The sequence below is a fragment of the Ictidomys tridecemlineatus genome, chromosome 8 (assembly GCF_052094955.1).
Source record: "Ictidomys tridecemlineatus isolate mIctTri1 chromosome 8, mIctTri1.hap1, whole genome shotgun sequence".
In the NCBI taxonomy this organism is placed as follows: Eukaryota; Metazoa; Chordata; class Mammalia; order Rodentia; family Sciuridae; genus Ictidomys; species Ictidomys tridecemlineatus.
Genome location: NC_135484.1, coordinates 128,540,040 through 128,563,346, shown reverse-complemented (window position 1 = coordinate 128,563,346; position 23,307 = coordinate 128,540,040). Strand labels below are relative to the sequence as shown.

General features: G+C 36.9%; 1 protein-coding gene and 2 non-coding genes across 3 annotated transcripts in view; 1 reads left to right on the top strand and 2 right to left on the bottom strand.

Annotated features, from left to right (window-relative positions):
* LOC101968516 (olfactory receptor 2B11) overlaps positions 1–22,163 on the bottom strand; it is a 32,389-nt gene extending 10,226 nt beyond the window's left edge. The window contains exons 1-2 of the mRNA XM_005341923.2: positions 22,084–22,163; positions 21,656–21,978 (exon numbers count right to left, since the gene is read on the bottom strand). Of these exons, the coding sequence (XP_005341980.2) occupies positions 21,656–21,978; positions 22,084–22,163 (403 nt within the window). The remainder of the gene's footprint in view (positions 1–21,655; positions 21,979–22,083) is intronic.
* Trnat-ugu (transfer RNA threonine (anticodon UGU)) lies at positions 8,228–8,301 on the bottom strand. The gene has a single exon. It is a non-coding gene; the product is annotated as a tRNA-Thr (tRNA).
* Positions 11,676–11,748, top strand: Trnam-cau (transfer RNA methionine (anticodon CAU)). Its single transcript has one exon. It is a non-coding gene; the product is annotated as a tRNA-Met (tRNA).
* Positions 22,164–23,307: the final 1,144 nt, after the last annotated feature.

Genomic DNA, 23,307 nt, shown 5'->3' with positions numbered 1-23,307 from the left:
CAATTTATTGATTTCCTTGAGGACTAAAGATATAAGCAAATATAAGTTATTATTGTTATATTTTAGTACTATTTGAGAAATCATTTGGAAAATAAATAACAAAGTTGGATTCTCTAGAATCAATAATAAATTATATTTAAGTTTAAAAAAAAGGCTTCAAGGACTGGGAACATTTTTCTTGTTCTTCCCTTCACTCCCCCAACCCCCAGAAAAAGGAGAGGATAAGAAAGAACTTCAGCAAAGATGTAACAAAGAAAGCTCTGGAAAGACTAAAGGTACTCAATCTGAGGCTAGGCAACTTCCAGTACAAAAGGAGCACAGAAACTAAAAAATCATGTTCAAGAACTCTAAATATATTCTGTAATGCAATGTGTATGATTTCCTCTTATAAATTACTATATATATTTTTTTTCTTTTAATTTATATTTACTCAGATAAGGTAGCAAAAGAGCAGTTGACTCCCTATCTGTGGATTCAACCAAACTTGGACTGAAAATATTTGAAAAATAATTGTGTTCATATTGAATATGTACAGCTTTTTTTTTCATGGCATTATCTCCTAAACAATATAACAACTATTTACATCTTATTATGTAATACAAGTAATCTAGACATGATTTAGAGCATTCAGGGGGATGTGCACAGGCTATATGCCAATACAGTGCCATTTTAAATAAAGGACAGCTGAGCATCTGTAGATTTTGGCATTCGTGGGGATTCTTTTTTTTTTAATATTTATTTAGTGGTGAAAATAATATTTTTATTTTTATGTGGTGCTGGGAATCAAACCCAGTGCCTCATGTATGCTAGGCGAGTGTGCTACCACTTGAGCCACATCCCCAGCCCCAATTCATGGGGATTCTGGAACAAATCTCCTACCGATACTGAGGGATGACTCCACCATGAACTACTATTTATTTAGTGTTTATTATGTGCTACATAGTCGACAGATATTTTTTTATCCTTAAAATTTGTCTGTAATTTGAGGCTGGGGATGTGGCTCAAGTGGTAGCGCACCTGGCATGCACGGGGCCCAGGTTAGATCCTCAGCACCAAATACAAACAAAGATGTTGTGTCTGCCAATAACTAAAAAATAAATATTAAAAATTCTCTCTCTCTCTCTCTCTCTCTCTCTCTCTCTCTCTCTCTCTCTCTTAAAAAAATTGTCTGTAATTAATTCTGTGTTCCTGGATACTGGGTATTTCATTGTAAATGTATTATTTTTCTGTATAAATTAAATAAAATTTTAAATTTAATATATTATCAATTTTTAAAGCACTATCAATTTTTCTCAACCTAAATAAGTTAATTATATAGTTTACATAAAAGACAAACACATAGGAATAGCTAAGGAAACCCTCTAAGAGAAGAGCAACATAGGATAAGCATCTAGCCCTGTCAGATAATAATCCATATTATAACACCTCTATAATTAACACAGTGTACTCTGTGGACTTCCATTCTAGATTTTGATAGAGTAACTGGATAATTCAAAAGGACTGATTTCATTCTCCTTTTTTAAACTACTAAGAATTGGACAAAAAGTATGCTATGTGTTTTTCACACATTGGACAACAGACAGTTCAGGGCAATGATCCCTGAAAAAAGGAAAATAAAATGAGTAAGGGCTATGATTGTCTCAGCTCACTGCCTAGAGAGTTTCTAGGTTGCAGCTCAGGGCAGGGAAACTTAAACAGAGGAAAAACAATGTCCCTGAGTTAAAGAGACAGAGATCAATATTCAGGGAGCTGAAGTGACTAGAATTCACAGCAGAATACCGAAGAAAAGAGTGCCTACAGAGAAAGAATCGTCAAGATCCGCAGAGGGTTTTATGGCAATTGGGAGGTCTTTCAGTTAGCTCCTATGCCCTTGACATAATCCCGTCTTATATTGTTTTTTGAGCACTTTCTTACTTTCCGGCACTAAAAAGATACTCCAGAATTTTCTTGCATATTTCCTGCCCCAATCCTACAGTCAGTTATTTCTCCAAGGAGCCTTGGTTCCTGGTTTCATTGGAGAACAGAAATAAAAAACAAAATCAGGGCACTGGGTGTCCTTATTGCTAATGGGTGTTTTTGCTTGTAGGTTCTCTCAGCTGGGAAAGCAACACTGTGTGTGTGTGTGTGCTCGAGCGCGCTCTGTATATGTATATGAATATACATGATACAGAGCACATCTATATGAATATTTATAAATGCCTCTATATATCTAGAAATTGTTTTGACTTTATGATTTTTTGATTATACCATGGTCTGGAAGTGATACACATTCTGTAGAAATCATAATTTAAATTTTGATCTTCTCCTGGTTTACACAACACAGTACTCTTATAAGATGTTCAGTAGTGACAGCAAGCTGCAGCTCTTGCCACCCAGTCCTAAAAATAACAACGTATGCTCTACAGTGTACTGTGTTGCTAAACTTTGATATTAAATGCATCTTCAACTTACGATATTTTCACCTTATGAATTTATCAAAGCATAATAAGTCAACGCATCTGTAAGTCAACACATCTTCATATTCAAGTGTAAGTCTACACATATGCATATTCATTTGTATCTATGGCAAACTAATTATGAGTTTATACTTATATCCCCAACTCTATTACCATATGGATCCATCTAGTCTCCTTCCCTTTCTTGCCTATACCCTCGGTGCCATTGAGAAACCTGGGTCTCACTATCTATCATTCATTTATTTGATTGTTCAATTCTAGTGTACATATATAGTAGTTTCAAAATTGTTAAACCATATCCCCATGGTAAACAACTTTATCAACTGGAGTACTGTTCTATGAACAGTTCCTTTTGTCTTAGTCTATAGACTACTAATTTCAGAAGTTACTTGAGTCAGCATCATTCCATTTTACTCTCTTCAGTGAAGTTTATTTAAAGATATATAATATAGTTATATTCTTTTATAAGTCTATATTCCATCCTGGACTCCTGATAGGAGAATACTTGCAAAAGGTATTGTAAGAAAACCTTTTGATCTCAAGACCTATGATTTTTTGCAATACTGGGATTGCTGTGTGCAGTTTTCTTAAAGATATAATATCTACTATTCCTCTTCATTTGAACATTATTACAAATACATAAGAAAACACTTCCAAAATTACCCACACATTGTGTCTCTGAATAAAGAAGAATTTTGAAAATGGCAGCTGTAATTATACTCAGCAGGAACTTGACATGTTTAACTTTGCAATAATTATTTTATGAACACACAATGTTCCGTTATCATTGGCAGTTATCTGATTTTTAATTTTTTTTTTCAATTATTTAAATAATTTGTCAATCACAAGTGCTATTTAAAAAAATTTTTTTGGTTGTTGTGGGGAATGGAAAGAATGGAGGAACTTTGGATTGGGCAAAGGGGAGGATGAGGAGGGATTATGGGGGTTGGAAAGATGGTGGAATGAGATGGACATAATTACCCTAGGTACATGTATGATTGCACAAAAGGTTCATCTCTACACTATGTGCAACCAGAGCATTGAAATGTTGCACTTGATTTGTGTACGATAAACTGAAATGCATTCTGCTGTCATGTACAACTAAGTAGAATAAAAATAATAATAATAAAAAGTTTATCAATGGACTTTTATTTTTATTTATGTGCAATGCTGAGAATAGAATCCAATGCCTCAAAAGCTTTACTGGAGATATTTCTGTATTCTCCAGGGTATCCAGCTGCTCCCATAAGAGACTCCATCCCCAAAACTCAAGCTATTCTCTATCAGGAGAGGAGTGCACAGAGGCTGATAATCTCTAGGAACTCTTAAGAGACAAAGCACCTGTCGATACCTGGTGTCAGTCTCATGCAGGTCTTAAATGCAAGATGTGGAAAAGATATTGCAGGAAGTAAGGACATATAAACCTGTCAAGATTCCGGAGGGGAGATACAACAAAACAACATTCTAATATGGTAACTGTGCCTAGGGAGGATAAATGGAGAAGAGGCACAAAGATGTTTAACATCTGAGTGTAAGGTGATTACTCTCAGCTTTCCTGTCAATATATAAAAACGCATACATATATAATAATTTTTATTTCTTAAGATTATCTTTTTAAGGTGCATAGGTTCTCACTATGATGCTGCAGCTGGCTTCAAATTTGTGATTTTTCTTCCTCAAAGTCTTCAGTCCCTCGGGTTATGGGAATGTGCCACCACATCTGACTTATCACTCAGCTTTTGTGTCTCTGAATAAAGAAGAAGGATGTTATAGGTGGAAGTGGTGGCAAGTTTTCAAGGTCAGCCTCATCAGTTTAGCAAGATACTATCTGAAAAGTAAAAAGTAAAAATGACTGGGGATACATGTTAGTGGCAAAGCAACCCTAGGTTCAAATCCCAGTAACAAAAGCAAAGAATATGCTGCCATTTAAAATAACATGGATGAAGCTGGAGAACTTCATGGTAAGTGAAATGATCCAGACACAAAAAGAAATCTATTGTATACTCTTTGTGGGGAATCTGGGGAAAAAACAGTGAATGCATAGAGAATGGTGGTTACTAGAGGATGATCATTAATAATAGTGCATCATATACTATAAATTCCAAAGAGCCTAGAATTTTAGGTGTTCTTACTGCAGAATGAATAAATATGTGAGATGATGAATTTTATTAGTACATATCCACTATGCATATTAATGAAATTTGGTGTGATATTTCATAAATGCATACACATGTACTGATAATGTCCAACCCCCCCTTCTACACTTGATGTCCCAGCCAGAGTCAGTACTCTACTTTCATATCAATTTTATTTTAGCTGCCATATATAATAGATACTAAACAGAATGTGATACTTTTCCTTCTGTGTCTGTCTTTCATCACATAGCATTATGTCATCCAATTCCATCTATTTTGCTGAAAATTACAGGAACTTGTTTTTGTTTATGATTGGATTATAATACCCCTATGTGAATACATAACATACTTTCTGATGCATATTTTAAGTTGCTTACCTATCTCACTAATTTTTCTTTGTGCATATTGTGAAACATACTGTTACACAACTTAAATTTCTACAACCAAAGAAACAAAGAATAAATTAGAAAACTATAAACAAAACAAAAAAGAACACAGTGCCTCACACATGCTAGGCAAGCGCTCTACCACTGAGCCACAACCTGAGCCTCCAGATGCACAGCAATTCTTTTTTTTTTTTTGTACTGGGGATTGAACTCAGGGGCAGTCGACCACTGAGCCATAATTCTGAGCCCTATTTTATTTAGAGGCAGGGTCTCACTGAGTTGCTTAGCACCTCGCTTTTGCTGAGGCTGGCTTTGAACTTGTGATTCTCCTGCCTCAGCCTCCCTAGAAACTGGGATTACTGGCGTGGGCCAACGCACCCGGCTTTTGATAGCAATTTGAGATCCAGAAATTTCATGAGAAACAAATAAGGCGAAAGCATAATTCTACCTGTTAAACATACATGTCATTAAACTTAAAAAAATTTTCCAAGTATTTCTACATATCCAAATGTCTAATGGTCATAATAAAAATATACACTTCATTCACTAAAATGGACATTTATGCACTAATTTTTTGTGCATAGCATAATGTAATCTAGAGGAAATTACTTTTGGCGATGTGCTTTCTAGAAGGAGTACCTTATATTCATAGCTTGGGAAAACTAGAAAAAAATCTTCCAACTTCAAAAATAATGATTATTACAGGTTAGTTGCCTGTAATAATCATTTTAATAGTTTTTTATTTAAAATTAACACTTGCATATTCAAAACTACAATAAATTGTCATTTTGCATAACTTTTATTGTCTATACAACTCACATTCATAAAATTAAAGTAGAATATTTTCTTGAAGGACTTGGGCTTTATTAATAAAATAATATCTGGATATTAATAAGTAAAATATCTAAATGGAAATGAATGCTCTAAATGCAATGAAATAGTCAAAAATTAACATTTTACTTAAAAGTTCAGATTTTTTTTTTAAGTGTTAGGATGGCCTTAGGCCTGAGCCTGAGTAACTCCACTTTATTTTTTTATTATTATTTTTTTAATACTTATTTTTTAGTTTTCAGCGGATACAACATCTTTGTTTGTATGTGGTGCTGAGGATCGAACCTGGGCCACACGCATGCCAGGCGAGCGGGCCACCGCTTGAGCCACATCCCCAGCCCAAAAGTTCAGATTCTTAATGTTATGGGTGTTGGTTTGACAACAAAGATTAGAATTATGATGCAATATAATAATTTTGTGGGATATGGTTGCGTAACCCTAGCAGCTTGGGAGGCTGAGGCAGAGGAATGTGAGTTCAAAATCAGCCTCAGCAATTTTTAGCAGAACTCTAAGCAACTACAAGACCCTATCTCTAAATAAAATATGAACCGGGCTGGGAATGTAGATTAGGGGTTAAGTGTCCCCACCTTGTTAAATCCCCAGTACAGGAAAAAAAAAAAAGCACCATAAAATAATTTTGACCCTGCCTTTTATTATTTTGTAATTTTTATGAATATTTGTTAGCTCAAATAGAATATATGAGCCCATCACTATCTCATATATATTTTTTTCCAGTGCTGAGGATTGAACCTAGTGTCTACTGCCACTACTAGGTAGGTGCTGTAACACTGAGTTATAGTCTCAGCACTTTTTTATTTTATTTTGAGACAGGCTGGCAACTAATTTGCAATTCTCCTGCTTCAGCCTCCTGAATAGCTAGGATCATAATGTATACAACCCCACTTGACTACATGTACTCTTGATAATTTTATTTAATTGTCAATTTATTTCCCTAATAACTGTTTTAAAGTTTTTTATTGCTTCTATACCCAAACCAATAGGAAAAATGATATATTTTTGTTTACTTATTAGAAATCATTAAATTTTTAAACTTTGGAATTTTCATTGTAAGATAGTGTAAGAGCTTAAAAGTTGTTTAAACAAACAATCTCAAGGAACTGTTGGTGTGGCTCAGGTGGTAGTGTGCTTGCCCAGCGTGCAGGAGGCTCTGGGTTTGGTTTTCAGTGTCACATAAAAGCAAGATAAAGATATTGTGTCCACCTCAAACTGAATAATACGTAAAAGAATTGGTTCAAGTACTAATAAAGCTAAGCTTTAGGGGGGAGCATTTTGTTAAAAAAAAGTGATTACTTATTTTTATTTTTCAAATGTTTATAGCTATTCTATTATCATCAAATACATAAGGGAAATGAGACTCAGTGGATTTATGTAGTTCACTAACATACGAAAGCTACGCCAAGGCATTCTGACATAACATCACATGGATTCTTACCACATGGTCAGTAATGGGGCAAAAGTAAAGCTGAGGGCCAATTGACTATATAAGGATGATATTTATCCTTACTAGAGTAACATGGAAATCATAGTCATCTTGTGAGTACTTGTCATGTAAAGGACAAGAAAACAAAACCAAATAGATGTGTTAGTAGTTTATTAAGAAAAAAAATCCTCTGTGCTCTTCATATACACCCTCCTCATCTTCCTTGTTTTATTTTTCTTCACATAACTCATCACAACCCAACATAGTATTTATTTTGAGTGTTTATTTGTTTATTATCTTCCTCACTTTACTAGATTTTAAGCTTTCAGAGAATGATGTAGGATTAGGGGGTTGGCTCCTTTAAAATGGCCCTATTCTTGGCACTGGTGCACAGTTAGCAGAAAAAACTAATGGTTGAACTAATGGTTAAATAGAAGATGAAAACACATGGAATTAAATAAATCAACTAAGGTTGGCACTTGTTAGTGTCAATATTTTTGAAATTTCCTCAATTTGCTCTATACTTTCAGCACCTTTGTTTCAACCTCAGAGGTGCATAAGCTTCTGGCAAATACAGTTTTTAACTGACTATTAATAGGAATTTATAATTATTTTCTTCTCCTCTCCAAAAGGCAATGTGATCTTGCAGATATCATGATTTTTCTGTCAGTTTGTTGTGCATTAACCATTCATTAATTTATATGTACTCTTCTGAAATCAGTTACAGAGCTGAACGTTGCTGGATACTAGAGATGATATAATTTACATGTATATAGGTTTCCAATCTTTGCATAACATAAATTTCAATACATACTTTTCAAAGAAAAAGAATTGTCCCTGTAATTTGTTAAATTCTCCCTTTTGGGAGCGGTAACTATATAGTCATACTGCTTATAATGTCTGGAATTTACAGTAGGCTGAGTACTGTGGAAAGTTTAGGTAGAAACATGAGTTATTGTGGAAGGAGGAAAAAACCTGAGGCCCCACTGGGATTCGAACCCAGGATCTCCTGTTTACAAGACAGGCGCTTTAACCAACTAAGCCATGGAGCCCTTGGCTCCTAGTTCTCTTGCACTATATGTATCAATTTCACTAAGTATTCTTCCTACTGAGTTCGCGACTTATCATCATGAGAAAATGAATAAACTCTAAGAAGACATTCTACTTAAGTACATGCACTACAAAACTAATACAAGCAGAAAAGGTTTTGGTAACTTAAATATTACTAAAAACGTTTCAGTTAGTCGAAGGATACACACTTTTTCCACACGAGATAAAGTCTTCTAAAAATCAAACTTTCCTGTTACTGCATCTCATCTATCTAAACTTGGATTCTTCATTCGAATGTCCTAACTGGGGATCCCAGACCAAGGAACTCCACCGGGAGACCAAGTTGGGCACATGCGAGTCCTTACAGGCACTTAGGCTCAACAGAAGTGATTCGGAGGGGAGAACTGAGGTCAGCAACCCCTATTCAAAGCTAGCATCAATGCAGCATTTGCTTTCTGGGTTCATTTTTCTTTAGACCTGTTCTCAGCACTAATTCTCAGAACCAGCATCATTCTGTTTTAACTTATTTCCCTGGCTGCATTTAATAAGATCTGGGGATCTGTTTACTTATGTCTCTTGGTTAGGAAAGGGAATACATTTAGATTAAAGGGAATTTTTGAGAGTTCTCTGGAATCTCAATCTTGTTTCCAAAAAAAAAAAAAAAGGATTATTAGAGCAATTAATTCTGAAGTGTCTACACAAATTTATAATTAAAAAGTTCAAGGGTGAAGAAGATCAGAAGTCAACTTTATTTCTATCTGTTGCCTATGATAAGGTTGAGAGTTGCCCTGTAACTAAGATTCTTTGAAAGCAGAGACAACAAAATCTGTTATAAAAGCATATATAACTTAAGTCAAATTAAGTAACATTCACAATAAAACTGAAAGAAATTTTCCCTAAATTAATATATGAACATGGAATATTTATATTTCAGTCCATCCTAGCATCCTTCAAACTCAAAGCATTAATAGGGACTGGTAATACCTTTTGAAGCTAATTTTGCGGCTTTATAAATAGAATTGTAAATTCACAACAAACACTGTATTCTCACACTTCAACTTCATATCAACACAGACTCTTTCATAAATAATACATTCAGAGTAAACAAGCCATTGTTAGTTGAACCATCTATATAGTACTTATTCTAATGGAAAAACCCAGAACTTGGAAAACAAAATACTCCATTTATAATACTCCATTTGTAGTCTATGTAGCAAAATTAAAAAGTCTAAATATAAATGGAATAAATATATAGATATGAGTATATGATGAAGGTGGTAATTTGAATCAGTAGAAATGAAATGATTTATTTAAAATATTATGTTGGATAACCATCTAAGAAAATGAAAGTTTAAGTCAATATACCACCTGTGGCACTAAAATTACAAATAGATACCAAAATTTTAAAGTAAATGATGGAAGCTCACATTATAATTGCCAGAAATGTGAGGACAGGTTTTAGTTGTTGTTGTTGTTTTGTGTAATACACACACACACACACACACACACACACACACATATCTTTGTTGTAGAAAAATCTTAATATGGTTGCTCAGGAGTCAGAATCCCTTGCCCAGTGGAACAGGGTGGAAGAGAGGGTAGACTTTCATTATGAAAGTTGTGGTAATTTTGAATCATATGTTTTACTTATATTTATTAAGAACATTTTGAAAACTCACCCACACAACAAAATTGTTCCCTTGGACATAAAGTCTTGAAGAAAAATTTCCTAGGACTGCCTCATATTACAGAATATATAACACCTTATAGCACTTTAAGTTGAAAACTGCAGAATTCCTAGGAGTGAACCTGATTTCAGATCATGTTGGGAATGGAACCTTAATCTGAGGCCCTCAGACCTCTCCACCACAGCAGCACACAGTAACTCCTTTGGAATTCATCTTAATAATTTAAAAGACATAAGTATGTCCTCTTGATTATTATTATTATTATTTAGAACATATTGCACAAATGATTCTGTAGCCATCCCAACCACCAATCAAGTCCAGACTCGGACCCTTGCCCTGCAACTGAGACACCCACACACCCACGTTTACCTCCAGAACTCTAAAACCCCAGAGGAAAAGAGAAGAAGCCAAAGCCTAGCGTCCTTCAAACTCAAAGAGAATCAGCCCTTGACAAAATTGTTAGAAACCAGCCTGGCTGACGCAGCACCAGGACTCCGAGGAGCGGAGATAAAGAGCATTCCAATTTGTCATCCCAGTTTGGGAATCCTCCGTGGGAAGGGAAATCAATTTCAATATCTGCAAACTGAAAATAGAAGAGTTCCCATCCCAATCCACCTGGAACTTGAGCCACGGTTTGTGTGCCTATCTGTGATTTCTTATTTGCAAAACCTCGAAGAGAACACAATTGTGCAAGCAGATCTTTGTTGTTGGAGTTATTTAATGTGTTCACGTCCTTCATTCCCAAAATCCCGGGTTAAACTCGCTGAGTTTCACTTTCCTCGTCTGTACAAAAATTTGATAACAGAAATTTCATTTTTTAGTAAATACATAGACATTTTTTAAAAGTGTATCTGGCTCATAATAAGCTCTCAGTAAAGTTTACTATCACTATTTGTGCCACATAGTCTTTACTGACAACTTTTTTTGTGTCAAGTGTTCAGTCTTTTAAGTGTACTATGAGATATCTCATTGTACAGACAAGCAGTTAACTTAAGTCAAATTAAGTAACATTCACAATAAAACAGAGAGAATTTTTCCCCTAAATTAATATATGGAACATGGAATATTTATATTTCAGTCCATCCACAATTTCAAATTTAGGACATTTTTCTACTTTTTCAGATGGCCCTATCTTGAAATCTGATAAATTGTTTCTCAGTTTCCAATCATCTCACCTCATCTCCTCCCCATTACCTCATCTGTATTTAATCTGTTCTCTCGAGCTCTAGACCTGTAGAGGGCATTCAGGTATCATGATTAGGGACATGGATTCTAAGAACCTTGGCAGGCAAGGAAGTGTAGGGCCAGAGCTCATCAGCTTTCTGTGTTTGTCATTGCTGCTGGAGGGGTCTTCATGGACTGGATCCAGTTCAGGCCTCTTATATCTGTGTGTCACCTTCTAGTTACAAGTTTACAAATGTTGTTTGGGACAGTGTGAACTCAGTGAAATGTTGTCTCCCACCAGTAAGTGGTGGTTAAGGTATAAAAGGAAAGCCCACTGTGTTGTACGTTTATTTAGTGAAGGACAAAATCCTGAAAATTTTGATTCAATAATTATTACATATTCGGTGAACATGTAATAATGTAGCATGTATTTTTATGTACCCTATCGTGAAAATAACTTTTCAGAAATGGCACATAAATTTGAAAGAGAATTGATTTACTTACAAAAACCCTAAACAGTGTGTGCCTTCTTAGCGCAGCAGGCAGCGCGTCAGTCTCATAATCTGAAGGTCCTGAGTTCGAACCTCAGAGAAGGCAGTATGTTTTCCTTTCCAGGTTCAGAACACTTTCTGTCACTTCAGCGTATTTAAAGTTGATACAAAACACTCGGGGCAGAGGAAAATAGTTCAACCCACTCAACTTAGAACACAAAACCCAGATTTCAGTACAACTGAGAAGGCTGCAGTCCTTCAAGGACTTCACTTTTTTGAAAGATAGTTTTTTGTTTGTTTTTCCCTGTAGTACCGGGAATTGAACCCAGGAGCGTTCTACCACTGAGCTATATCCCCAACCCTTTTTACTTTAATTTTTTTTGTTTTAAGACAGGGACCTTGCTAAACTTGTTAGATTGGGCTCAAAATTGCTATCTCGAAATTGCTAATTATTCTGAGCATCGAGGATAAAGGGGGCCTGGCCAACACACTTTTTAAATACACTGACTGTGATGCATTATATAATGCCATAATCTCCATCTAATATTATGAACCTGTATTAGTTACCCATTTGTACTAGAAAATTACTACGAATCCAGTAACTCAAAATAACACAAATATATTGTTTTACACTTCTGGACGTTAGAAGTATGAAAATGAGTTATATGGACCTAAAATCAAGTGTGGCAGAGCTGCCTTCCTCTGAAGGTTCTAGGGGAAAAGTCCATTCCTTGCCCTTTTTTCAGCTTCTATAGGTTGTCACATCCTCTTGGACCTCTACTTCTGTTTTATCTGCCTCTGGGGAATCTCATGCAGCCTGGTTATGACAGGGCATTGCAAGGTCAGATATCTCCCACCAGGTGGCGCAGTTCGAGCCAACAGACTGAAGACCCTCCTTACAAGGTATTTGGCCTGTTCCAATGAGAGAATAAATGGGACAGGGACAAGAGATAAACCTATACCACTGTTTGTTTGAGTTGTTAGGAGAGCTGTATTACAAGTGCAGCTTCCTCAAGAGTAAAATCCCCTAGAAAACTGTCCATGAAGTCATAATTGCCCTATAGGTAAAGGTAATAAACTCTTGGAAATATGATCCTGCTTCTGTTCAGGACCATTGATACGTTCCCACTCTAGGACAGAAATTCCTATGCACAATGTGGATGCAAAATGACCACCATTGCAGTCTTGGAGAAACACTTCTGCTCTTCAACTGGATTCTACTCAGACCAAAGCAGCTTCTTTACAGTTTCTTTACAAGAAAATTGGCATTATCACAGCATACAATGGACTTTATATGTCACAGGAAGGGAGGGATGATGATGGAGTGCTGGAATGGATGATTCAAGCAACAATTACAAAAAGTTCATCAGGAAAGACAATTTGAGTAGTACCTCTACTTAACTGGAGTCATTTGTGCCTTAAATACTACACTGCAGCAGATGAAAAAAAATAGCTCTACAACATGTGCTGAGCAATACTGAGCTGAGAGATGGAGGATGGGGTAGTCAATTTAGTAATATGGGATGAATCGCAACCTCATAATATCCAACTATTCTTTTTTTCCTGCTGGAATGTATTCCCTAGGAATGGTTTGTGATGGACACTGAGGTATTAACTCTCACAAGGACCTCCATCTTCTAACATGGAGAGATTATTACATTTAGGTTGTGAAAGTCACTGATACCAAGATGAAATTTTTAATGTCAGACAAAATTAGGACCTGGAAATAATGAAGGGGAAAGTTCACAGCTGCTTGTGTGAGTTAAGTACTATTTCAAGGACTTTCTAAAAATCCCAAAAGAAATTCCTTCACATTCTACATGCCTTGCATGACTCCCACATGTGCAAGAATTTCTGAATCAAAGTTAAACTTTAACACTGTCACATAAAGTATTCTGGACAGAACACATGCCCAGAAATAACACCTCAGCCAATAACTGACTCTGATTCCTACCTAAGTCTCCAACACCAATAAACTTTGTATCTAAGTAGTAAAGAAGAACTACTACTTTTATTATTACCAGCTAGCAAACTTAGTTGGCCTATGTTAAGGTCTGTAGACAAGTCAAAATAACACCTGGTATTTTGCCAGAGAAATGTTAGAGTTCATAAACAAGTCTGGATGGTGCCTGGCAAAATGTCAGAGGGAGTGGTTTGAGAAGTAACAAAATCGAGCCATTAAGTGTGGAGATTCCTTATTGGTTGACTGATGTATCTAGTTTATGCTAATTAAGATAAGCTGTGCAAAATGTATAAATAGCTCTGTTGTCCTATAATAAACGGCTTCCATTCCTGCTGCATCAATCTACAGAAGTTATTCGTCACCCCCCGGTTATTATGCTGCAGCCAGACTGCAGCAGGCCTAGTCTCATTTATACTAACCAATTTGTACTTTTTACAGCTCTGACTCAGAGCCCCCAGACTCCCTCTTAGTTACTTCTTTTAGCTGACTTTAAATATTACTAGTTCTAGCCAGATATGGTGATGCACACCTATAATCCTAGCAATTTGGGTGCCTGAGACAGGAGGATTACAAATTCAAGGACAACATAAGCAACTTAATCAGACCCTGGATATAGGGATGTAGAAATATAGCTTAGTGGTGGAGTGTCCCTGGTCACATAGCCAAGCTTATATTACTGTCTTACTAGCTTTGCTATAGAAAACACTTCTAGCATATGGAGTGCTAGGTTACTCTTCAGGGCCTTGAAAGCCATTTTTGTCAAAACCACCTAATCTTCTTTTGGTCCTGTGAAAATTTCTGATGAATAATCTTTTGATGTCAGGAGGCAGATAACTCCACCCTCAGTTCTTGCACATATGTCTTGTGAAGATTCACAAAGTTCGATAACTCAGACCACTATTTCACCATCTTTCCAAATTATCCCACTTTTTTATCTCACAAATACCTCCAAACCATGCAGATTTGAGACTTCAGTCTCCCATTTCCATGATTGTCTCCGTTGTGAATGAGCTCTCTTGCAAAACTCGTCTCAGTGATTGGCATGCTATGTGGCAGGCAAGATGGAACTGGTTCAGTAATATATACGTTAGCAATTCCTAGCTTACATGGGATAGTTATCAGTGGTATACCAAAATACACCCTTAACTCATTTTCTGACCTCTTTAGTTGACATAAACCAGACACTTGGAGTTTCTGATTAAGTACCTTCCTCCAGGGATCCTGAGTCTGGTTTGCCTAGTGACTGATGCAATGTTGTCTCAAAATCACAAGGACAGTTTTAGGCATGGCTCAGTGGTAGAGTGCTTGTATAGATGTATGAAGTCCTAGGGTTTGATCCTTAGCATGGGTGGAGGTAGGTGGAGGGGGGGTGGAGAGATTTGTGAGCAGACCACACCCATACAGGCTGCTCATGGACCCCGGTTCCAGCTTCAAATTGGGAATAGGCAGTACTCAGTCCTACCAGATTTGATGTGCTTTATTTGCTATTTCAACAAATAAGCAAGCATGGGGAAGAAAAGGCTTTGGGGAAAGGCAGACATGCTGCACCTTATTTGACCCTTGCACAGTTGCAAAAAGGCATGCTTTAGAGCTGGAACATTTTCTTACACTGAGGTATGGAACCCTCATAGCCTTATGGTTGGCTTATCACTTTGTTTGGGAGAATCCAGTACTGGTCTTAATGTGTGCTTCTTTATTCTGCTTAAGTATATACTTGGCCTACATCACTACTGTACCTGTTGTGGGCTGGGAAAAAAGCTGGGTTCTTTACCTAATACACAAGAGGGGTGTAAAAGAGCCACTTCCCTTTATTAGCTGCAGGGCAAGACCTGCTGGCCACAGGGCACCTACATATACTATTGAAGCTGATCTTCTTGTATCTTTTCTTTGTGAGTAAAGTGTTATTCCATCCAGTACCTGTGTGAGTCATGTCTTTCTTGGAGATCCCAGTACCTGTAAACTATAATGGTGTGAACTGATTAATATAATCAATATGTCATAGATGTAGGTTATAGGTATAAGGCAAGATAAAATAGATAATCAATAAGCAATAGACATAGGATTTAAACCATAGGACAAGTCAGTGTGTCAGTATAGTTATAAATAAATATAAGAAAGTAGGTTAATATAGATATAGACAAGGTTAGATTAACATAGCAACTTGATCTTGTAGACTTGCATAGGATAAAAGACATAGGGTTTATAGATAAACTTAGTAAACTTAGTAAAATGACAGATGAAATAAACTTAGTAAACTGACAGATGAAACTGTGTGTGTAGGCCATAAGATAACTGTAGTTTTAAGTAGGCATCAAATAAGTTACTAGTACTGAGTGTGTAAAGCAATTGCTCTGGTAGAGTCTCATTAGTCACTTGCAACAATTTCCACCTTGCTTGAATTATGAGGGTAGGGTGTCACTGTAGTCATTTGAGTAAAAAGATGTGACTATAGAAACTCCATCTTAGTTTCTTTTTTACTGTCCTTGTGAAGAGAGAACTTCATGACCCATTTCTAGGAAGTAGAAACTAAAGCTGTTTTCTTATTTTAAAAAAAAATTGGTTTTCTGTACTTTGTACCCCACAAATTGTACCCTACTCAGGATGCAGAGGTGGTCGTGGTGAGCTACATTCTGGGTTTGAATAGCCTTGTGGGTCTACATGACTTTGAAGTAGATTCTCACCCCGCAACCCCTGCCCAAATTCAGGATGTAACTGTCTAGCACCTGCCTGAACCTGGGACTGTGGTCAACTGAGCTGCAAAGCTAATGTTTTTTAGCTTCCGTTTATCACTTGCTTGCTGACTGGAAAAGTTCAGTCCTGCCTAAAGCCCACAGGTCCCACTTATTAATGTTGTAATTTCTATGATTGGCTAGTTAATATGACAATAAGCAAGTCACTGGTTGTGAATTTTGTGCTCATATTCTCCTTGGATGGACCAGGAAGCTGCTGTCCTCCCACAGAGCTTGAGTCTTTGTGGTGGGTGACAGTCCCTGGCCAGGTAAACAAAGCTCTCTTTTGATTTGAAATTCAGACTTATAGTGTTTTCTGGAGTGGCTCCCCATAACAAAACCATGCAATGAGTTGACATCCTGGACCTATAGTATCTGGTGATAGGCTCTGTTACCTGTTTACTGTCATCCCCACCTAGTGGTGACAATGGTGTCACTTTCTAGGTAATGGTATTTCTCTTGTTGTTTAAGTCTTCTTTAATTTTACTTTGTAGTTTTTCAATGTGCAGGCCTTTTACATACATTAAAACTTATCCTTAAATATTTCATAGTTTTGAGGATTTTAAATACAGTACCTTTTTTTAAATTTCCAATTTCTCTTTGCTTTGAACATTATACTGAGTTTGGATTCTTAGAGTTTAATCCAAGGAATATCCTGCCTAGCCATGATGTATTATCATCTTACAAATGATAAATCATGGATTTGATATACTGATTATTTTAAGGATTTTTAAAAAATTTTTGTGAGAAACATGGGTCTTCAGTTTCTTTCTTATATGGCTTAGTCTGGAATTGATATTAGAGTGATGCTAAACTTATAAAGTAAGTTCAAATGTATGCCTTCCTCTTTTACTTTCTGAAAGAATGTGTATAAAATTGGTATTATTTATTGCTTGAATAGTTGGTAGAATTAAACTTGAAAAACATTGGGGCCTAATTTTTTCTATGTAGTCTTAAAGGACAAAATTATAATTTTGATTGAAGATTGGTCTGGTATAGTGGAGCACACTTAGATTTAATCCCTACTACAAAAAAGAAAGAAAGAAAGAAAAGAAAAGAAAAAGAAAAAGAGACTGGGGAAAGTGGCATTCACCTGTAATCTCAGCGGCTCAGGAGGCTGAGACAGGAACAGGATTACAAGGCCAGCCTCAGCAATTTAGGGAGGCCCTAAGCAACTTAGCCAGACCCTGTCACAAAATAAAAAATAAAGAAGACTGGGATGTGGCTCATTGTTAAACATGCCCCTGGGTTCAATCCCTGATAATAATAATAATAATAAAAGGAAATGAAATCTAAATTGGCTTCATTTTTTTTTTCTGTTTTAAAATTAAATTTATTTTTAACTAATACTTAAAAATGTACATATTGACTTTATTTATTTATTTTTACTGTACTGGGAATCAAACCTAGAGCCTCATGTCATAGGCAAGACCTAATTTGCTTTATTTTTTATTCTAGAATCAAGCAACATTTCATTTCCTAAAATAGAATAGTGTTCTGATGACCTGAGTGGAAAAGTTTGGTTTTACAGACAGAAAACAGCTTGAAGAAAGCAGAAACAGAAACCAAGAATCAGATTGCTCATTCCATAGTTTCTTTCCTTGTGAGGAAGGAACAGGAAGACATAACAATAATAAAATAATTGATTAGCTAATATCAGGTTATTTCGGGTTACTTCTTTTACATAAGGATTAATGTATCATTATCATGCCCACTGAAACTGGTCTGTTTTGGAAATTTGGCTGTTATCTTTCCAATCTTAATTTCCCCAGAGGTCAAACAGCTTATTATCAGCTTGACAAAGTGAAGCTTTAGCATAAATAAACTCCATTTTGATTTTTGAGTGTTGGGGTTCCATGTAAGAACAATGACCTACTATAATTTTTACTTACCTGGCAATTCTTGGTGTTCCTTGGCTTAAGGCCAATAATTGAATCTCAGTTGTCACTTTCACATGACCTTTCTCCTTTATATCTGTGTTATCTATGTTTAAATCTCCTGCTCTCCTTTTTTTGACTGGGGATTGAACTCAGGGGCACTTTTCTCCTGAGCTACATCCCCTTTTTTAAATTTTGAGACAGGGTCTAAATAAATTGCTGAAGTTGACCTTAAGCTTGGGATCCTCCTGCCTCAGCCTCCTGAGGCACTAGGATAACAAGCATGTGCCACCAAGCTGGCTCTTTCTCTTTACTCATAAAATCACCAGTCACTGGATGATGGTTCTCCTAAACCTTCATCAAAAGTTGATTACTTCCAGGTTTGGTGCTACACACCTAAAAAATCAGCTCCCTGGGAGGCTGAGGCAGGATAATCACAAGTTCAAGGCCAGCCTGGGAAAATTAGGGAGTGCCTACCTTAAAATAAAATAAAAAGGGCTGAGGGTATAGCTTGGTGGTAGAGTACTTACCTAGCATGTACATAACCTTGGGTTTAATCCCCAGAACCTCAAAAAAACAAAACAACCACAAAAAGGAAAGGAAAGAAAGATTTTGATTACTTCTGCAAAGAGTCTATTCCCAAGTACAATCACATTTACAGGTACTGGGAATTAAGACTTTCTAAGGGACACAATTCAATTCACAACATCCTTGGAAGTTTTATCCATAAATTTAGAATAATACCTCAGAGTGTTTTAAAAGGATTGAATATTTGGCTTCAAACAATTATTTAGTAAATGATAATAATGATATAAATAACAATGCAGTGAACTTTAAAGACTGCTTTATTTATTTGTTTGTTTGTTTGTTTTTGGTACTAGAGATTGAACCCAGGGGTGCTTAACCACTGAGCCACATCCCAGTCCTTTTTTATATTTTATTTAGAGACAGGGAGTTGCTAAGTGCCTTGCTAATCTGCTGAGGCTGGCTTTAAACTCATGATCCTCCTTGCCTCAAGCCTCCCAAAGTGCTGGGATTACATGCGTGCACCATTGCACCTGGCTATAGACTGCTTTTTTTATGTACCAAATCAACATCTTCCCCTTCTTCAGGATGGATCATAATTCACAGGTTTGGTTTTTTGTTTGTTTGTTTTTTATTTGTGTGTGTGTGTTTGCACATGTCAATTGTTTGTTGTTGTTGAAAACTGCATAATAAAATATTATGTTGTAGCAAAAAAAGCATCTTAAATATTTCTCAAATATTTTATGTACATTAACTCTTCAAATCCCCCATCAATTCTATTAGGTAAGTTTATAACTATTTTCCTTCCACATATGAGAAAAGCAATCTGCTACAGGTACCTCAGTCATCACGTAGACCACCTGAGGTTTAAGCATAGACAGTGGGATCTACTTCAACAAGTTCTCAATCAAGATGAACAGAGGTAACATCCAGGCATAAAGGATAATTTTAGAATTATCTTGCCATTTATGGTACTTACAATAATTTAGTAGTCATTTTTTTCATTAAAGTAAAAACATAATTTAAAATTTTGCAGTGATTTCAAGAGGCTATGCTCTCTGATTACCTGTCCCATCCTATGTACTTCTCATATTCTTTCCTTGCCTTATTTTTCTCCACAGATTTTGTAAGTAGCTAATAAGTTTACTTATTGTACATATTAATATGTACTTATGTACACATACATATAAAATCTATCAGAGCAGGGATTTTTCTTAGCTTTTTTTCATTGCTATATTTCTTGCTTTCAGAAGTATATATGGGGCATAAAAGACAGGCAGTCAATGTTTGTTGAGTTAATGGATGAACAAATGGAAAACAAAAGGCATTAGAAATTCTGTGAATCCCAAAGCTAAGTTGCTTTAAATACTTGGCACAATTCTTCTGTCTGCTCTTTTCTCACAGTTTGTTGTCCTATCTGGGAGTACTTGGGTCTAGGAAATTTTAGCTTCCAGTCAATCATCATTTGCAAGGTTTCTGGTTCTTTCCTTGAGAGGATTAATATCGGCAAATAACTGTTTTTCTTCTTTTCTTCAAAATGGCAAATACAAAGTTGGCCATATAACTCAGTGGCAGAGTGCTTGCCTAGCATGTGGGAAACCCTGGGTTTAGTCTCTAGCAATTAAAAAAACAAGACGAGGTTGCCCCGCAAACATTCTAGTTTTCCTTTTAAGTTGACGAATCGTACCTTATGAAATAAGTTATAGAATTGGAGATTGGTAAGATACAGAGATATCATATATACAGCTAAGTACGTTAAACTGAACACATTGTAGCCGCTCAAAAACATTTTAATGCAAAACTTAGGTTAAAAATGATTGAAGGTGTATGCATTCCACTTCCGAAAGGTATTGCATTTGAATTGTTACGTTTTTAAGAATTTACTTCTTTTCAAAGTAAAGAATCTTTGTTATAAGTTTGGTGAGAATTTGAAGGGATGATCAGTAATTGGCCAACATAAAATGATTTTCAGAAAGAGCTAATTTGCCAGGGCGAGAAAAAAGGGAGAACGAAAGGCCCTACTGGGAGTAGGGCCCAGGATCTCCTGTTTACGAGACAGGCGCTTTAACCAACTAAGCCATAGAGCCACACGAGAGGCGGAAAAAGAACTGAATCTATCACATTTTATGTGGACTAGATATTTTAAAAAATTGGTTTTTATTATCTGGTGTTATCAGTTGTCCTCACAAGATGTACCAACTCCAAAAAGACATTTCATTTCTTTTGGATGCTCTGAAGATATAAGAGTACACCAGGAAAAGTATTCGGCAGTTAACGGCGTTAAACAAAGGATTTTTTTTTCTCTATTATTTCAAGGAAAGTCATTTCAGAAAGTCGAGGCTATGCAGCATATGATAAAGACCATTACAAACAGATAAAATACACACCTCTGACTCTTCAAAAAGTCGCATAGAAAAGGGGTCCCTAAGTAACAAAGTAACTCGCTTGGAGTGCCTGAAACTGCCAGATTTGTCAGGGGACGGGCCTTAAGATTAACTTCAGCTGCAAGTGTCAGCCCGTTTAGTTACTCTTCGAGCCTCCTACTGTCTGTTTTCAAGAGGACCACGGTAAGATCTGTTCCACCTGGGGCCAGCCAGCCTCGAGAGGAGTGCAGAGATGCAAGAGGGGCGGCTCCGGTCTAAGGTATTGGGTGCACACTTGAAAAAATCCCACCAAGAAAAAGCCAAGTATTCGGCCAAGTGTCCTCTCGCCCTTTGTCCTCTTCGCCTGCTCAGCTTGGTTTTTTTGTTGTTGTTGTTTGTTTGTTTGTTTGTTTTTCACTCTGGCAGTTCTAAAAATCATTTCGCAAAAGAAAAACGCTTTCTCTCCATCTCAGTCTTGCAGCCTGTAGTGACCTCTGCTTTGCTTCCCGCTCTCACCCCCCACCAGAAACTGGGGCGGGTGGGCTGTGAGCCTGACCGAGGCTTGGGGCCTGGGGGAAGGCCGGGGAAGGGCGATGGGCGTAGTGGTGAGTCTGTGGGTCCCGGGCCCCAGGGACTGGCGGGGGCTGAGACCGCCAAGGGATGAGGGGCAGGGAGCGGGAGACCCGGGCACTATCCCAGATCAGGGATAGTGGGGTTAGAGGCGGCAGGGTTCGTCTTCTCAGGGACTGGGAGGACTCTTCCCAGACCTTCTTCAAATTCAAAAGCTCTCTGCTCCGAACTTTGGGAATTAAGGCCTTGAACACTTTCAACAACAACAAAAAATAGTAGGTCTGTCTGCACAGACATTTCTTTCCATGTCTTTCAAAGTAAGAACTTTATTTAAAAGCAGGGATTTGAATTCCCAGTGAGGCTGGGAGTAGGTAGAAGAGCTCTTTGTCTTCCAGTTGCGATGTTAAAACTAACTTCCGGCTGATGACGCCTAAAACGTAGGTGGAAAACTTGATCACTAAGCGTAACCACCGTCTCAGAACCAGGTTGGTCATGGTGATTTTCAAATGAATCTCAAAAGTTGATTTTTCTAGACTCTAAAAGATTTTATTCTCCTGGGCGTAAAAGCTACTTCCTCTTTTCAACTGCGTAGCATAAAAGACAGTACAGAACCAAGGGACAGCTACCTAAAACGGCATTTTTTTTTTTTTTTAACTCTAGTTGGTAGAACTACAAAGTAATGATGCAGGATGGAGCATCTGATGTTTGGCAGGTGGGAATCCTGAATAGGTCTCTGCACACAATTTTAACTCTGATTTTCCCAAATTAAAGGACATGAAGTTCTTGATGAGTGTGTATTGAAAGGAAATGGAGAATATGCACAATGTTTGTAGTAAATTCAAATTTGGTACGTGTCTCTTGAACATTAGAAATAGCCTCTAAAAGAATTTGCTCTTTGTAGAAGTAAAGTAGGTAAGCCATCCACAGTTTTAGTCTCTTGGGAGTTTGCCGATTGGAACTCCATTTCCATCCATCATTTTCAAAGTGAGTCTTGGATATAAGCCCCCAGAGGGGTCCAGGGAGAGAGCTCACGTTTTGTGCTGCAGTGTTTTGCCCTCTTGGAAATTGCTGGTTTGGAAGAGATGTGTTCAGGAAAAAACTTTATCTTTAACATAATGAATTAAGCGCAATTAAGTTTCAGCTACAAGAAGAGCTTTTTCCTTATTTCCCCTTCTTTTTCATATCTTTGGCAAGATTTGAAGTCTAAAAGAATAGAATTTTATTTTTTACTTGTCCCAAACTTGAAATGTGTCAAAGCACATGGTCCTCATCTCTTTACCCAACTCTCACTCCCTACCCCACCTCATCTCCCAGATCCAGCCTTAAAGCCAAACACTAACTTTTGTGTTTCCTTCTATGGATATGTTCTGCACATATAAGTAGTACATGTGTGTATATCATTATTCCCACTGTAATATTAACTGATAGGGTATCCAACACTCTAACCCTTAATCATATAATGATTCAAATAGAAAAACACGAACCACCCCCCCCCCCCGCCCCCGCCATTACTTTGGTGGCTAGTATTCTGTTGAATTTATCCAATCAGTCACTTGCCTTTACTGTCAAAGCTGCCATGAACAACTGTGAACATTGACTATTTCACACATTTGTGGAAAGTTTCTGCCAGTGGAATGG